Source organism: Mesoplodon bidens (genome assembly GCF_964165515.1).
Source record: "Mesoplodon bidens genome assembly, chromosome: 9".
In the NCBI taxonomy this organism is placed as follows: Eukaryota; Metazoa; Chordata; class Mammalia; order Artiodactyla; family Ziphiidae; genus Mesoplodon; species Mesoplodon bidens.
Window position 1 is genome coordinate 14,264,418 of NC_138166.1, and position 12,370 is coordinate 14,276,787.

At 45.2% G+C, this 12,370-nt stretch overlaps 2 protein-coding genes across 3 annotated transcripts in view; one reads left to right on the plus strand and one right to left on the minus strand.

Annotated features, from left to right (window-relative positions):
• Positions 1–3,032, plus strand: part of DLD (dihydrolipoamide dehydrogenase) — a 51,786-nt gene extending 48,754 nt beyond the window's left edge. The window contains exon 15 of the mRNA XM_081244639.1: positions 2,304–3,032. The gene's annotated coding sequence lies outside the window, so the exon portion shown is untranslated. The remainder of the gene's footprint in view (positions 1–2,303) is intronic.
• LAMB1 (laminin subunit beta 1) overlaps positions 1–12,370 on the minus strand; it is a 74,847-nt gene that overhangs the window by 9,466 nt on the left and 53,011 nt on the right. For both annotated transcript variants that reach the window (XM_081244636.1, XM_081244635.1), the window contains 3 exons: positions 4,833–5,202; positions 1,912–2,096; positions 735–976 (listed from right to left, as the gene is read on the minus strand). In XM_081244636.1, coding sequence (XP_081100762.1) covers positions 735–976; positions 1,912–2,096; positions 4,833–5,202 — 797 coding nt within the window. The remainder of the gene's footprint in view (positions 1–734; positions 977–1,911; positions 2,097–4,832; positions 5,203–12,370) is intronic.

Sequence of the window (12,370 nt, forward strand, 5' to 3'; positions counted from 1 at the left end):
ACTGACCCTCTGTTCTAAGCTAAGAGAGCAGAAGCCTTATAAAATAAAGGTACAGTATATAAAAACATCCTCCAAAGTCTCTCCGATAGGTGTTCCTCCATGAAAAACAGTAAGGGAGCAAGAGGAAGAAACAGGCTTAGTTTGGCTTTTTTTTGGCTTTCTGCCTGATTTTCATTGAACTCGCTACTCAGTTTCATTTGGCTTCAGAGTTACTTTTTAAAAGCTTCCGGGAAATGAATCCACTTCCTAGGCTGGCCTTCACTAGGTAAAGTTACTGGGACAAAGGAGCATTTTAACTAACACCCACCCACCCATGAAAAAAAATTCTTTAGCGCCCTTTAATTTTTTTAAGAAGTCTCTCCCAGAATGATTCTCAGTTGCTCCCCTGAGATGGAGTTTGCACTTCAAATCAGAACAAAGTAAAAAATGTCCACAGCATAAAAAGGATCCAGTTTAGATAAGAAGGCAGTGACTCAATTCAGCAGCCTTGGGATAGTAGCCCTGATTCTTGGTTGTACCACAGAGAAACCTCTAGGGGAGAGGAAGGTTGGAAACCCACACACTGTTGTGTTTAATCTGGCTTGGTCACGGATACCCCAGACTGTGGGCCAGAGACTGAGCCGGGGAGTTTCCCTCCTGCTGACTCATTTGCAAAGTGGACAATGTTAAAGACAAAGCAGGGTGTTTTTTCTCCTGTAGCATGGCAGCCTTGAGGCCAAACCCTCAAACCTTACCATTTCGGCAGCAGCTGAAAGGTCAAGACTTTGTAGTTTGCCTGCCAGTTCATCCAGAAGGCGGGCCTGCTCCTCCTGTTTTTCCCTGAACTGGGACTCGCGCTCCAACATCAGGTCCTCCACTCTGTCCCGAGTGCGGGCCGACTGCTCCACGGTGCCACTGGAGTCTGTGGTGGAGGCGTTCACGCGCTCCTCTGCCTCGAGAGACATCTGGAAATACTTGGTGATGCTGTCCAAGGCGCCTAGGGCATGAAATGAAACTGCCCATAGTTAATCCCCTTGTATTCGATCTCCCCCATCAAGCAACGGCTGCATTTCGCGTCTAAACTGACCATATATGGTTTTGTTTTAAAATTCAAGGAATAAAATCTTTATGAAGAAATATAACTTTCCTCTCATGATCAATGAATACACTTTGTCCCGTTAGCACCTAACTCTGGCTCTGGAGGATGCCAAACATCTGGATTAGAAAATTAAGGCAATCATGCAGATGTTGTTCCTACACACAGGCAAGCGTCCAGTTCTCTCTAAATAGCTGGTGTCAGGCAGCCTGTAGATTACATGTCCAGATGATTTTTCCCTTTTCTCAGTCATTTAACTATTTAGATCCACTCAAACGGCTCATATCATATACATAAAACAGCTTGACGTGTTTTGGCTTTAAGGATCTAGCCAAAAAAATAAGCAATCACGCATAAAGCAGGATGGATAGGGTGATCTGACACATTTTTAACTTTCTTTTGCTTTGGGGAGGGAAGGTCCTCTAATATGGCCTACAGTACCAATAAACGATTTGAAAATGTGATTTCCTGACCAAGTAACATTCTTGAATATAAAACCATGTACAGAAGTATCAACTTCATTTCTTAACTTTTTACAAGAGCCCGTTTCCAAGAGAAGTCAAGGAGGTAAACCACTAACTGGAAAAAAAATTTAAAAATCAGAGACCGTGTGCCGTTCTAACGCAACAACCACTGCTCGTTCCGTGCAACCTTCTGTGCCCCACGTCCCGTGTTTGTAAAATGGGGACTTCAATCCTCATCTGTGCCAGTCTCAATGAGAAAAAGCTTAAAAATTATTACAAAGCACTTAATTTTCTTCTGAAAGTGCTCTATTAAAAGGTGAGGTGATAAAATCCATTGCCCAGGATTAAGTATTTGCACAAAAAAATGCTCACCCCGAATATCTGAATTTTTGATAAATTCCAATTGTTCAGCAAGCTCTTTCACTGTGTTATCCAGGCTTTCTGCTTCTGTCTGTAGAGCATCTAGTTCTCTGGCCGTGCTGTTGTTTTGTGTAGCTGTGTCAGATAAATTTACTTCTACTTGAGCCATCTTTTCTGTAACATCTTTGGTTAGTTTCCTGTAAAGAGGAGGGCAAATTTACTTAAAGGAAAATAAACCAAAGGGAAAACTTGAAGTCTCAATTTTACATTTTCTACTAATACTTTATCCATTCCTCTGTAATTTCAGACCGATTCAGCAGTCTGTAATAATTTATCTTTAAGTACTGGTTTTATTCTGATCATTAAGAGACTCTGTTAAATCTAATAATTTTTCTTTCTTCAAGACTTTGAAGAAAAACATAGCAGCACCACTCAGCTGTGTTGTGGCAGATGGACTACAGGAGGGATTCCGAATGTCTGATGTAACATGAGCACAGATCCAGAGCGTGGAGTACCAGCTCTGTACATAAGCAGATTCAAGCCCATACAGTCCCACAAACTCGAACCATGTAAGTGACTCCAGCGTACAATTATGCCTCCCAGCCACCCACCAAAGATGCTCTCATGTGGACCTCAGGGATCTCCTTCAAGATGTGACATTCAGAAAGCAAGCCCCACCGCCACCAGGAAGACAGTGGGAGCAACCCAAAGGAGCTTTTCATACCCGACCCCCTTCAAGCCACGTCTCATCAGAGGAGCCTCCTCCTTCCACCAACAAAGCAACCCTTTCATTTTTCCTGAGAAAGGAGGTAGTACCAGTAAGCATGGAATATGATAACCATTTAGCTTTCACAGTATTTCATTTGGAATCGAAACCCACCTGCATTTTGTTCTGTATCCTCCTGTCTCCAAAGCTGTACTTTAGGCATCTATTTGTAAATTACTCGTATATACAGTGGGCATGTGTGTATGTATCTCAAAGAAAGGAATATTTGAGAAGACCTTACCCCTGGGTGTCACCTAACTCAGTATTATTGTCTTCTCAGGAATATAATCGTACAAAAAACGGGGAAAATGCAGAGATGCTGAAAGGTTGGGGGCCAATCGAAAAATGATGTTTAAGGCTGAGAGAATACCATGACCCAACTCAAAGAAAAAGCGCTTAAAAGGATTTGTGGGTTAAATTACATTTTGTAAACCTGATGGCTCTTTTCCTGAGGCTACTTTCTGTTTTTCCAGTGCTTTGCTTTTATTAATCGGTTGATTCACAGAAGGCTTTCATTTCTCCTCAGGTCTCGTACAGTGTTACAATTTTACAAAGTCAAATCTCATTGTATATTTGTAAATAATGCCCCTTTGGATCCTAGACCACGCGTCCTTGGATACTGTGTTGAAAAAAGATTGATGAAATTGGTGTTCCTGAGGTGATTACAATCTGTCTGATCAGGTGAACAGTGAAGGTAGGACCAGGGCTGTCTGAAGAGTGTAGTCGCTCTTCTGGCAGGCTCTTGATGGATACCAGATTTTCTTGTTTTCCCTTAAGGTGCATGACACCCAGGTCAAGACATCATTTCCTAAATGGGCTTGCACTCAGACCGGGGCCTCCCACGGCTCGTGATCGCTACATGTAAGAAGGCTGAGCTGTACCACGGTCTTTTTAATGAGGTTGAATTCCTCACTAAGTGCATTATGGCCCCACATCAGACATCGCCTAACACCCTGGTCAACCGCATGATCTTGGCCATGAGATCTGAGGCTTGAAATCAAGGGACTAGTTACTTTAAATCTAGAAGGTCTAGGAAGGACCTCCTACAAGGTACTTGAGCTAATGTCAGCGGTTAGCTTCCTGCTTCTCATACACAGCGCTGAGATGAAAAGGCCATCTCACTTCGTAGAGATGCTGATTAAAAGTCCCATCACACAAAAATGTTACCGTAGTCTGTCATGATATATAGTATCGCCTTAATGTATAGGACTTAGCCCTGAAACAACCCCCTTGCTCATGCCAAATGGTGAGTCTACAATAAAAACCCATAGCATTTGGGGAAACACAAATGCTTCATACCTTTTCCTGTTTTGTCCTTTAGCCTAGACCTTATGCTGTTTTGGGTCGGGGGTGGGGGGTCCTCTTTGGCAAAGGGAGTTGGAATGTTTGAGAGCAGGAAAGATGACTGGCTGGGAGAAATGGGAGAAAAAATGGGGGAAAGTTCAGCATCACTTTGCTCAATTCTCTCTGCTTCCACTGGCAAAATACACACTTTACAGTTAGCGAGAGGATTACCCAGAGAAGGGCTAAGAAGAGGAATTTTCATCACAGAGAATTTGTTATAATTCGATGAATGAAGCACTGCTCTAGCGGACCAACAGCTGAGCAGTGGAAATAACCTAGAAATAGGAGTCTTATTTGTGGTAATGGACTTTTCCTGGTAGTAGCAAAACATATAATAACAATTCATACTGTTTTCTGCAATTACCTTCCCATTCCATAGATCAGTCCTTTTGTTACTCTGTCAGGGAAAGGTAAATACTATCCTCCCCTCCTCCGCAGGAGAGAAGAGAGAGGCTTAGAAATGAGCGAGTCATTCAAGTTCACAAGCCTAGCAAGTAACCCAGCTGTGACTCTGTTACGGATCCTCTGTCTCTGAATCCAGCATCCTTGCCCTTCTCCTGCCCGAGAGTACTATTTGCAGAGAAGAGTGCTGAATATAACGTTTACACAGTTTGCACTGCAATCTCTGCAACTCTGGTCCCCAACAATGAGCCAGCGTCCACTCACCCCCATGCCCAGAGCAGCGACTGCTGGAAAACGAATGGCCCAGTTACCTGTTTTCACTCACAGCACTAACCACGCCTCCTGGTGGAAGGGCCATGCTGTGGATTCATCGAGTGGAAACAGCATCGTGAGCTGTTACTCTGGTCCATCAGCTACTTACTCTGCTTCCTCAAAGAGGTTCCCGATGTTCTTCAGCGGCTCGGCGGCTGGGCTCTGGGCCAGGACGTCTCTGATCTCGTTGACTTTCTTCTCCACCGAGCCCACAGTCTCCCGGTAAGGCCCAATCACGCCACTGATCTTCAAGGCCTTGGCTTTCTCCAGGAACTTCTGGGTCCTGTTGGTCAGCTCGGCGATGATCACGTCCCAAAGAGCAAAGCACTGGTGGCAGGGCGTGCAGTCGGGGAAGACACCCGAGTACCCCCGAGTGCACTTGTCACAGCGGGGACCCTCCACTCCCTCGACGCACACACACTGGCCGGTGGACTGGTCACACTGCGGTGTCTCGATGCCCCTGGGGTCGCAGTCACAGGCTAGAAGGGAGACGGCAGTGCTGGCTGAGCTACTCGAGCCCCAACCTCAGCGACTTGGCAGTTAGAATCCTCAGTCACCGTTACAATGGGAAGGTTTACAAATGGTCCACGACAGCTTACCAACGGTTTGCACAGAGACTGCAGCTGCTTCCTCCAGAACACACGTTATCTCAACCCTGGCTAATCATGTCTTAACTATAATAGTGATGATAGTTATTTTTTAAGTGAACACCATTGTACACCATTGTGCCTGCCATTGTACAGATGGTTTACATGCATCATCTCATTTAATCCTCAACATAACCCTACAGGATCCAGGTGTTACAATCATCAGTTTTATGGATGTGGAAACTGAGGTTTAGAGAGGTTACATGACTGCCAAGTCTTCCAGCGAGGAAATGGCCAAGCCAGGATTCTAACTCAGCACTTTGCAGGCTCCAGAGCCTGTGCTCTTAAGCTCTGTCCTGCCTTTGCCTCCCTCTTTTTTTGACCCGTCTGTAGATCCTACCAGGACAGACAATTCAGGTGACAGCCTGATGACGTGAGGCCTCTGGCCTGAGATACAGCAGTAATGAGCAACACACCAACATCCCTCTACCTGGTCACAAAGCAGAACAGTGAATGCTTGATGAAATGCAATGAAGTTGATAAAAAGAAAACTAAATCAGGCACAAGTCTCAGGAATTCCAAGTATCCGATTTAAAAGGCTTTCAACTCAGTATCATCTAACTCGTGTGTGGGTGTCTGCCATTGTGATACCACCCCTAGCGCTAAGAGCATAGGCTCATAAAACATCTGAAGTGATAGGAAGGGCCAGCCTCTCACTGGCCCAAGAGGGTGGGCACCTTAAGCAGAACCAAATGGTACAGGGTGAGATCTGTGTTCTTGACTGTGGCTGAGATTACCCATCACGATGCTGTTGAACCCTGGCTCAGAGTCCCAAAGCTCAGGTGACTAACTTGGTTTTATATCAACACTTGACATTTCACAGTATCTGTACAGTGTTTGAGTAACAAAAGGCCTGTACACACATCTTATCGCTGGCCTTAAATCCTTTCTGGGAAAAGGTGGGGATAAAAACAAAAACAAAGATCCTATTTCCCTAACTAGATTGTGGACTCCAAGGGCAGAGGTACACCTGTAACCATTTCTCCATTCTCAGCTCTGAGCACAGGGTCAACTTGCAAACTGGAGTTCAACCGTCTTTGCCAAACAAGCCTTTAACCTCACTTTTGATACAGGTACACAAGGGACATCCATACACCCCTACAAAAGAAAATAATCCTCCTAAGACTCAATGTCAACTGTGGCAAAGCACAACAGAATCATCCTGTCTGAGGTAGCTTTGCACCCCGGTGCTCCTAGCAGCAGTATTTACAATAGCCAAGACACAGAAGCAACCTAAGTGTCCAAATGGATAAAGAAGATGTGGCGTGTACGTGTGCGCGCGCGCGCACACACACACACACAATTACCCAGCCATCAAAGAAGAATGAAATAATGCCATTTGCAACAACAAGGATGGACCTACAGATTATCATTCTAAGTGATGTAAGTCAAAGACATATGATATTGCTTATATGTGGAATCTAAAAAAAAAATGATACAGATGAACTTACTTACAGAACACATAAACCCTGAGACAGAAAACAAACTTATGGTCACCAAAGGAGAAAGGTGAGGGAAGGGAGGGATAAATTAGGAGTTTGGGGTTAACATACATACACTACTATGTATAAAACAGATAAACAACAAGGACCTACTGTACAGCACAGGGAACTATACAATATTTTGTAATAACCTATAGGGAGAAAGAATCTGAAAAAGAATATATAACTGAATCACTGTGCTGTATGTCTGAAACTAACACAACATTGTAAGTCAACTATACTTCAATTAAAAACAAAAAACCCCTTCTTGAGTCAATAGGTATGATTGCCTCTGACAGACTTTCTAATAAAACATCTTCTAGAACCAGTTTCACCGATGGTCCTGAGAAACAAAACGTCTCTATCCTCCAAAGCCAGAAAGACGTGTTTGTGGCTTGGACGGTTCACCTGAACATCCTCACACCTTGCCTTGTATTGTTTAGGTTTTCCTGGCCTTTGTTTGCCAACTACACTCCACGATCTCAAGCAGCAAGTTTGAGTAGCACAGTGTTGTGATAAGAGCGCAGGCTGCCTGGTGGTGAATCCTGCCTTCCCTACACCCAGCCATGCGGCCCTGGGGAGGACAGAAACAGTCACGGCTTTCCGCGTAAAAGGGGTGATGATTATACCCAGCTCCTCCTAGGATTGCTTTCAGGATGAAATAACTTAACTCTAAAATAGAGAAGTGTCTGGTCCAGAGTAAGCACTCAAGACATGTTTTTATTCTTATCGCTCTATGTCCAAGTGTCTGGTGGTTCCTGTTCAGAGTGTTGATCGTATTTCCATGGGCAAAAAGTTGTCACAGCCTCACGTTTGTCTCTGCATATTTGCCAATAACACGATTATTAAACAATTTGAAGTTTGGAATACTCCAGTCTTCAACCTTTAGGATTTAAAATCTATAGCATTTTCCTGGTACCTTAGGTTTTCAAAACAAAACTTCTTTTTCCTTAAGCATTTTGTTTCTTTCCAGGCATGTTTCATTTTCCTGTGTTCTTTGGGGCATTCTCATGAATCGGGAAGCAGCTTAGGTGAGCTGTGGATAACTGTTTTCCCTAGACCATTAATTAGTTCTAGGAGATGTTCCCAGAAATGAGAGTTCCATGGACAAGCAGGTTCGGGAAATTCTACATCCTCCTCTTGAAGGTTCAAAACAAACGGCATATTAAAGACTCATAGGAGTTCTGCAGGAAAAACCCTGTTTCACTTTTTTTTTTTTTTTTTTAACCCAGTCATATCCCAGACTCACTGGACTGTGGGATCTTTCTCTAGTGGAATACCTAATGACACCCCAGAAAAAGAATGGGAAAGGCTTGGGGAGACCACTGCCTTCATCAGTTTCTACAGTCAGGAGGATAGGAAGAACTTCAGACTTTAGGAATGAATTTCCATATCGTCTCATAACATCTAGTCATCTTCCAAAAAGCTGTAAGTTACCTGGGTCACCTAGGTCCTAGCCTCTCAAACTCCAGCACGCAGCAGATTCACGAGCAGGACTCTTTAACACATTTCCACCCCACCCCCAGATCTGGAACCGGTGAGGTCTGAGAATTTGTATTTCTAGCAGTTGCCAGGAGAGGCTGATGCTGAGGGCTGCTACACCCCATTTTGGGGAGTACTGACTGTTATCTTCCCAGCTGTTCTCCTCCCTTTTGCCTGTTAAGTGTGTATGTGTGTGTGGCGTAGAGCCATCATGAGCCTCGAGTTAAGCCATGTAAGCTGATGCACAGACCTCAGGACCTGTGCAGGTGGGGGGCCTTCATGATGCCATGTGAAATGAATCAGACTGTCCGTCGCTCCTGTCCCGCAGGCCCCAGCAGGTAGCCCTGCTTGGGGCCTCAGTGGCCCAGCAGATCTGTCCTATTTTACCATCCCCCTTACGCTTGGGACAACGGTAGCAGATGCTGCACATGCTTAGAAAACCTTTCTTTCCCCTAGATAATGCAAAGGTACACTTCAGTCCTAAAGAGGTTTTCACTAGATGCATGCTGGGGGCAAGGGCTGTGTGCATATGTTAAATTTAGTTTTAATTTCTCTAACACTTTTTCATTTAAGTCATTGGTAAAGGCATGTCTTGCTCTCATTCTGTCATGGGCATCTTTGAGGGGGAAAATATTGGCCCCAAACTGTGGGATTTAGAAGGCAAGTGCCCTCGCATTAAGGCTTTCCTTGTTTGTCTTTCACACAGCTACATTTTTTATCCATAAGGAGAATACTTAGCTATGACTCAAGTCTTTCCAGAAGCATATAGGTGGTCCCAGAAAGTCTAAACCTGTGCCCTCCAACAAACCACTTCAACTGGAAGATTAGCAATGGAAAGCATATTTGGCAATTAATTACATCATTTGAGAAGAACGGTCATGTTCTTTTCCCACAGTCCACCTAATTCTCATCCCAGCTGATCTCTGGACCCTTCCCCTCAAGACCAGCATCACAGAGGCGGGGCAGAGCTTCGGCACCCTCCAGAGACCAGGACCCACTCAGCTGACAACATTCCTCCGTTTGAAAAGCAGAGTCAAATTTCATAGATGGCTGGATTGCGGTTTCATCACTGAAAACGTCAATCCTGACCTTTCTCTAGAAGGGTACCAAATGACTACCTAAAACGCATCAGGTTTTCATTTCAAACTGAAGCTGGGAAACTGCTATAGTGCCGGTGGGCACGTGCTTCTTTCCCTCATTGAGTTTCCAGAACTGCTTCTCTAATGGGGCCACCTGGGAGGCAAGAACTAGAAGGCCCACACTCAGGACCTTGTAAAAAGACCTCCTCTAAGAGTAAAGGTTGGTTCTCACCTGACAATTTAAAACTTCAAGGACACTAAAATTGTGAAGGAGACTCTCCAATCAATCATCTCTCACATCCACTGGGATGGGAAAAATTATCAGCTAACTGTGCAGGCTGTCTCTGACGGGGGCCAATGGGTCTCCTCCTCTCTTCAGAGAGAGGCATAGGAGTCCAGGGGAACCTGGAACTCAATGTAGCTTTAAGGAATGGGATTATTTGGCAGAGGATCAAAAACTTTCTCTTGGGAAGAAGAAGAGTGTATATAGCAAAAGTTATTGCCTGATTTTTAAGCTGAACAAATTGTGAAGATGACAAACAGCATTCTAAAAATGAGACCGTCATCATTTTAACGAGCCATGAGAATTGTACCTTCATCTATAAATATATTCTTGGTTATGTGGGCAGCGGGTTCTCTCAATTTTTACTAAGTTTTCTCATCATTTAAAACGAGGTACAAACTATTAGCTATAAAGTAAGCTACAAGGATATCTTGTACAACACAGGGAATATAGCCAATACTTTATAATAACTATAAATGGAGTATAACCTTTAAAAATTGTGAATCGTTATACTGGACACCTGTAACGTATAATATTGTATAGCAACGATACTTCAGTTAAAAAAATAAGTAAATAAAATATGTTCTCTGGGCTTCCCGGGTGGTGCAGTGGTTGAGAGTTCACCTGCCGATGCAGGGGACACGGGTTCGTGCCCCGGTCCGGGAAGATCCCACATGCCACGGAGCGGCTGGGCTCGTGAGCCATGGCCGCTGAGCCTGCGCGTCCGGAGCCTGTGCTCCGCAACGGGAGAGGCCACAGCAGTGAGAGGCCCGCGTACCGCAAAAAAAAAGAGTTCTCTAAGAGGTAGGCAGATGAAAAATATTGTACCCATTTTAGAGATATTGAGATCTAGAGGAAAGCATTAGCAAGTGAATGCCAGAATGGGAAACGTCGGCCCGTGTGCCTCTTTATCAGCAGGTGTAACTTTTCCGCTCTCTTTGTATCCTCCCCTCCCAGTCTGCAGACCTCCCCTGCCCATTGAAGAAAATCCATCCCCAATGGTGAAACCAAAGCTCCTCGTTACTCTCCACGAAGACAGTTTCCACGACACCTGCCAAGTGACTCCAGTTCCTACCGGGCTTCCCTCCCTCTGATGCTGCAAAGGACAGCACGGCTCACCTCCAGCCGTCCTGCTACTTCACCTATCCTTTCCCACAGCCTGCAAGCTCCGCCCCCCCAAGCGCCCCTCTCAGGGAGTGGCTCTCCTCTGCTGCATCCACCCCCCACTGGGCACCAGTGGGCAGTCACTCAGGGTTGTGTTGGTCCCCACTCTTTCCTTTTGAAACTTGAACCTGCCTGGGGAGCGAGAGAGTGCTATATCCTAAAATCAGGTGACTGGGTTTATTTGCTTTTGCCGTGGACCTTGCCTCACAGCAATAAGGGACCCCAGGATGTGCTATCATGCCCAAAGCTTTACTCTTACCTTACTTAGGCTTTTCTATTTTACTTTAATGTGGGAAAGTTAATGCTTTTTCATCTCTGAAATGTGATTTTCTTTTCCTTTAAATTCTCTACCTCCTCCAGCCCCACCTTTTTTTTTTTTTTTGGCCTCAGTACTGTAACTTCAGTTTTGAAATGCAAGTTGGGGGAATGACTATGACTTCACCTGCAGAAATGAGCTGGCTGCCTGGCCCAGGAGTTGGCAAACGTTTTCTATAAAAGATGGTGCATATTTAGGCTTTGCAGGCCCTATGGGCTCTGTCACAACCGCTCAACTCGGGCACTGCAGCACGAAGGCAGCCCCAGACAATATGTAAACAAATGGGCATGGCTGTGTTCCATTAAAACTTTATTCACCAGCCCAGGCTGTGAGCTGGATTTGGCATATGGCCGTAGACAAGCCTTCCCTGTACTAACAAGAGTATCTGTGGTTCTCCAAAGAATCAAATTAAATCTGATTTCCTGAGCCACCCTGGAAATAAAAAGGTGGGTGACTGTAAATGAATCCCAGCCTGAGAAAAGATGACAAGCATTAAAAAAAAAAAAAATTATGTCTGAGAAAAAATGTACTTCGGTTTTCTACAAAAAACAGTTTGAAATGAGAAACAAGCAGGATGAAAAAAAATGGCCACTCCGCAGAGCCTCTCACCTATGGCCCACATTTCCAGTCAGCCTGGGTTTAAGAAACACTGGCCTTGGGCTTCCCTGGTGGCGCAGTGGTTGAGAGTCCGCCTGCCGATGCAGGGGACACGGGTTTGTGCCCCGGTCCGGGAGGATCCCACATGCCGCGGAGCGGCTGGGCCCGTGAGCCATGGCCACTGAGCCTGCGCGTCTGCAACGGGAGAGGCCACAACAGTGAGAGGCCCGCTTACAGCAAATAAAAAAAATAAAAGAAACACTGGCCTTTTCCAAGAGCCAGGATCCCTGCTTCTGCTATCCACCAATCAACAAGAAGATTCCTCCTGTGACCCCTTCGGTCCTCAGGGCTCAAGGCAGCGCTCCGGGCCGAGGCTTTCTCGGGCACGTTCAGGACGGGGTAGGCGAGATCCTCTCCATCCAGCACAGTGATGGACTTGTTCGGACTCGGCACCATCGGCCAAGAGCCCCAACCCGCCAGGACAATGGGAACATTCAACCATTCATGAGCTGGGGGCTCAACTCATTTGTCCTTGACATAACTCCATTTTCTTCCATAAGGAGACTACTTAGCTATGACCTAAGTCTTTCTATAAGCA